The 5,578-nt window shown below is 38.8% G+C and overlaps 1 protein-coding gene across 1 annotated transcript; it reads left to right on the forward strand.

Annotated features, from left to right (window-relative positions):
- The first annotated feature begins 376 nt into the window (after window positions 1-376).
- Window positions 377-5,289, forward strand: LOC141690808 (serine carboxypeptidase 1-like). The gene is made up of 11 exons (XM_074495574.1): window positions 377-501; window positions 1,789-1,837; window positions 1,941-2,043; window positions 2,130-2,167; window positions 2,240-2,341; window positions 2,930-3,091; window positions 4,236-4,310; window positions 4,396-4,514; window positions 4,583-4,699; window positions 4,857-4,902; window positions 5,001-5,289. The coding sequence occupies exons 1-11, from the start codon at window positions 377-379 to the stop codon at window positions 5,082-5,084; spliced, it is 1,020 nt and encodes a 339-aa protein (XP_074351675.1). The 3' UTR covers window positions 5,085-5,289.
- The last annotated feature ends 289 nt before the right edge of the window (window positions 5,290-5,578 follow it).

Raw genomic sequence — 5,578 nt, forward strand, 5'->3', positions numbered from 1 at the left:
TCGTCATCGGAAATGAGTTCGGGGGTAGGGTCCCTCCGAGTTATTTTTCCTCTTGTTTTAGCTAGGAGCCTCTCCTCCTCCAGCTGCATTCTTTTCTGAATTTTTATCTCCAGCTTTTCCTCCTCTTCTTTTCTTATCTTTTCTCTGATTTCTTCTAACTTTTTCTTTCTGGTTGCTTATGTCTCCTTCTTACTAGGCTCTTTTTGATTCTTTTTTGCCTTGGCCCCAATTCGGTCGAAGACAGATCTCCTGGATTGCTGAGAGTCCCCGGACTCTTCTTGCTCATCATCTTGTTCAAATTCCATCTGAGCCCGGGCTTGTTCATCTCTGTAGAGCCTGATTGCTTCAGCAAGTTCGTGGCTTGTTAATTGGCCATATGCTCCTCTGCAACTGGAACATTGGTGTACTTGTACTGATTGAGCTCTATGACATTTCTGGCATCCCTTACCGGGGTATGCTGCGTCAGTGGTTGCTCCTGGAAGATCTCTCTGTCTCCTCCAGGTTCTTGGGCTTGAGAAGGGTCTTGATCCTGAATGTGGGTACTGGCGGAGGGCCTACCAGCTGTACTTTTTCCTACTCTTGCCATTACCACAATTGTACAAACAACTGACCAAGATTTGAGGCTACAAATGTGGATCTGAGGTTGCTTTTTTGAATGTTACAAAAAATTTCCAGAATAACAGCAAGCAAACTTTCTGGGTTTTGCTAACAATAATACCAAACAAGAACAGCAGGCTCTTGAACACAAAAGAAAATATGCAAGCTAAAACAGTTCTGGGTTTTAAAATCACCAAGACTATTAAACCCCAGATTATCAAGATTATCAAACCCTAAACAACTAAAACTTAACAAACAAGAGCGGGCTCACACAAACGTGGCCTAAAGCAACAAGCTCACACAAACTGGCTAAAATGAACATTCATATTCAAGAAAGGGTTTGGTTATTTATGTTCTTACAGGTTTGAAAGTGGACTCGCTCAAGAGTTTGCTGATGAAGATGAATCCAGGGGCACCGAGACCCAAGGATGGAGCGCCCCTCCTTCTAGCGCCAAATGATAACTCCGGTGAGCGGGCGGCTCCGTCCGACGGCGTTCCTGGACCTTCTGTGCGGGGGTGAGGTGTAGCTGCTGGTTGGGCGCCTGCAAAACAACACCGGAAGGGGGGTTTGGCTCCCACGGCGCCTCCGGTGTGAGAATGAGAGCAGACTTTGGAGAAGAAGAAGGTTTATGTAAGTAATGTAAAGGCTGTTGTGTGTGTGTGTATGGATGAGAGTGTGTGAGTGTGAATATTTTCCCAACCCCTAAACCCTTCAGTCTTGGGGGTATACATAGCCCCAAGGTAGGGTTTAGGGGTAGTTACCTCTAAATCTGGACCGTTGGATCTTGGGACCGGAGGACGCCTGGCTTGGGCGGATTGCTTACACGTGTCCAGGGGAGGACCACCTCCAGAGTGTCCTAACGGCCTCTGACACGTGCCGTACTTGTCTGGAGTGTTGGTTGTTGATAGCTGTCATAGTCACGTGCCCACGTACCCCTCCTTGACGGGTTGTAGGATGTGCATGTGTTTGCTGGACCCCGCTCATGGCGGTCTGAGTCCAGATCCGGATCCGGGTAGGCGTTAGGTCTGGTCTCCCTGTAGGATCCGGATCCGGGTCATGGGATGGGCCCGGGCCTGGTCTCTCCATTTGACTGTTCTGGGAGACGGGGGTCTCGGTCCATCGATCAAGCCTGGTATCCTTTAGATCCGAGTTGAATCCTAGCCGGGTCTCTTATACCCTATCAATTACAGCACCGGAGACAGACAGACTGCCTCCGACACTCGCACATTTCTCCTTGAGGTACATCTAAAGTTATAATTTAAGTAAATAATCATAAATATTGAGGCGTAATGTTTGGTTTATGATTTTGTGTTCTTATGTATGGTTTTGTTGTTGTGGCTAGTTGTTTAAGCTTTATCCAGAGTTCCCAAAAAACCCATTTTATATTGCTGGAGAGTCTTATGGTGGAGTGTATACAGCAACTCTGGGTTCTGAACTGGTGAAAGGTATTTTCCAGGATAATCAGAATTGCCTGCCTGCTTGAGTTTTTGTTTTTTGTTTTTTTTAATATCAAGTTTTAGATCTTTTATAGGAATTACTGCAAATGTGAAGCCCGAGATTAATTTTAAGGTATGTCATGCTAAACATCACTCGAACATAATCGGCAAGTATTATACTAAGATCTGATTTAATCTCATATAGGGGTACATGGTGGGAAATGCTAAAACAAACACAGAAATTGATGACAATTCTGTTATGTCATTTGCCCATGACATGGGTCTCATATCAGATGATCTCTATCAGGTTGGTTAATTTTTAATTGATCATGACCTTTATGACATGCTTAACATATAAATTCAAATCAAGCTCAAGCATTGTTTTCATTGCCTCATCACTGAATGTCTAAATCTACACTACTAGAAATCTTATAGTTTTTATTTTTGGTCGTTGACAAGTTTTAATGTAAAAGGGAGGGGAGGTGAGAATCAACACCCTTCTAGCACTAGGAGCACCTTTTCAATCACCAGGGACTAGGGCACTCCTTGATTCTTAAATCTTGGAGATTTAAGGATACTCGTGCAACATATGCCCACGAAAACATTTGACTTTTACTAGAATTTCAGCTTAATATAAACCATCACATCTAGAGGTGAACAGAATTAACAAGTTTCTTAAGTGCCAAATTCAGTTTCCGATTTTCTTTGTTGCATTACGATGCCGGAACTTGTTGCTGAGTGTAATGGAAGCTACTTTGATACGGTTAAAGCCGCATGTAAAAGCAAAGTCGATAAAGCTACCCTTGTAAGCTACAGAGTGTTATACTTATCACTACAATATATTCTAGAAAATAGATGCATCTCTTTCTTATTATTCAAGTTTAACAAAATCCAGGTTCTTGAGGATTTAAACGTACTCAATATTTTAAAACCCTGCTACCGAGGACCAGAAGATAACATTACAACTAGTACTGCACTGATACCTGAAACCTTCAGAGAATTTGGCATAACTGAACGACCTTTGACACTGAGAGAAAGGGGTGGTGCCAATTGCACAGTAAGTTCTCAATTAACCTTTTTATGAGAATGTAAATGTTTTCCGCTATGTTTTTGCCCGTCTTAAGTCTCTTTTTCTTGTTTTTTTTCTGGAATGGCGTCAAATTCCTTAATTGTGTACATAACAAATAAAATACAGTCAGTACTGCAAATTTCGATGCTCTTCGATCCCAACTGGACAATGGGACTATATATTTGCAGCAATAGATATAAATCTTGTGAGGTGCATCAAGTACTAATATATAGTTGTGTTTACCTTCTGCTGTGTTTACCTTCTATTGCGACAGTGAGCAGTTTTAAATGCGAGAATTCAGTTCAAATCTTAAACCCAAGGACAAAAATATAATGTTACAATGGAATGGGTGTTAGAAAAATTGGATTTTAGATCATAGTTTTATATTATGTTCTTGATGATAATTCTAAAATCTAATGATTGGAAGTTGTTGTATATGTGAACTTAAATTTTCATGTATGGTTTTAAGAATTTTTCTTAATGAAATCCATAGAAAATTAGTGTTGAATTTAGTTTGGAAAAACTTGGAAAAATAGAGAATGTGTTTTGTCCCATATTGAAAATAAATAAAGGGGGTGTTGGCTTTATATAATATCACACACAAGGATAGTGTATAACTACTAAGGTGTGTGATGGTGCATTGTGTTCTTGTGTGCTTCACACGCACCGCCGTATCAGTAACCATAACTTTAACACAGTGATAAACAAACCAGCTGAGTCGGCAGGCTTCTAAGATGTGAATGCTGTTTACCTACATGTTTTGTTTTGTTAACTATTAGTTATCTTCGCCTTGGTTTGCTAAATACGTTATATAATTGTCTTTATGTTAGTGTATTTGTCCTTATTTCCAACAATGGGAAATGGTAAGCAAAATTGAAAAATGAGGAAGTTCAAAATCTAAGATATGAGCTGGATGGAGGATGGAGTATACCTCAAGGCGGTGGATCTGAGCTCTAGTTTTAATTGCTCGGAACAGAATGGAGTTGAGAATTATAAATCCTTTCCTTTTTGCCAAGTTAATAGTATCGCTATTTTTTACCCATAAAAGAGTACGAATATACAAGCACACAAAAAAATAGAGTTGAGTTGAGTTATTAGATAAGACATTTCACAACTCAAATTTAACCTGAAGGATGATGAACTTGATGGTGTTGCAACAACATGGCTAAACAATGAAGCGGTCAGGAAAGCGCTTCATGCTGAAAATGTAAGATTCACCATTCTCCACTTGAAAATCTTGAATAAACTGAGCAGTAACCTAAATATATATATTTCACTTGAACAAACACCAGGAAAGTGTGGCTGGTAAATGGATGATATGCGATGAACTCAATTATGTTTCTGATTCTGGGAGCATGATCGAATATCATAAGCAACTCACTTCTCTTGGTATTCGGGCACTCATATTCAGGTAATTCTGAATCTTCAGTTTTATAAGTTATATGATGTTTACTCATATATTATTTGCATTACTGGCAGTGGGGATCATGATATGCGCGTTCCTTTTACTGGAACTCAAGCATGGACACGATCAATAGGATATAAAATTGTGGATGAGTGGAGGCCTTGGTATGTAGATGACCATCAAGTTGCAGGGTATGAATCTTTTTCTTTAGATCTTATCATGTTAGTCTCGAGTTTAGTCAGATTAAACATTTATTATAAGTAAGGAATTAAAAAAACAGATAATGCTTGTTCTTCTTTTGCCTTAGACTTTGCGAAACTGTAAACAAGTTTTACTGAATTGTTACAGGTTTATTCAAGGCTATGACAATGACTTAACTTTTCTCACCATTAAGGTTGCCTTCTCCTCCTCTTTTTTCTTCCATATTTATATCTGCATTTATCCTTGCAAGAAAAGAAAATATATTTACTGTTTTAACGTCGATTACTGCAGGGAGCTGGTCATACTGTTGTGCGAGATAAACCAAAAGAGGCATTTGAGTTTTACAGCCGTTGGCTGGAGGGAAAAAGGATATGAAACTCAATTGTAATGTGTTTGGGATAAAGCGTTCCGATACAGGGAATTCAATTGGCAAATAATGGATTGTATAACAGAAAATTTCTCCCTACTAAAATAAGATTTGATTTTCGACAAAAAAAAATTGATTATAATTTTCAATTTATTGAGGAAGTTATTGTCAGATGTAACATAGGTAATTTCAGTAAGCTATTCTCCTTTTATATCTCCATAAGAAGTTAATTTCTAGATCAGATAATGAAATTATAAATTCTATAATGATGGCGAAGGCGCTAATAAAACTATTCTAAACACAAACCAAACTTATATCTCGTTAAACTAATGTTGGACAAATTTAGTTTTTTAGACTAAATTGTGAATCATTTTGGCACTTTATATGAGTGAGACACAACGCATATTTACATGCTCAAAACGAGTAAAAGGTGAATGAGAATTGATTTTCCAAAGTGTGACATTTTAACGTGAAAAGTGGGTTTTGTACCATATCGAGAGTA

The sequence above is a fragment of the Apium graveolens genome, chromosome 2 (genome assembly GCF_009905375.1).
Source record: "Apium graveolens cultivar Ventura chromosome 2, ASM990537v1, whole genome shotgun sequence".
Taxonomy (NCBI): domain Eukaryota; kingdom Viridiplantae; phylum Streptophyta; class Magnoliopsida; order Apiales; family Apiaceae; genus Apium; species Apium graveolens.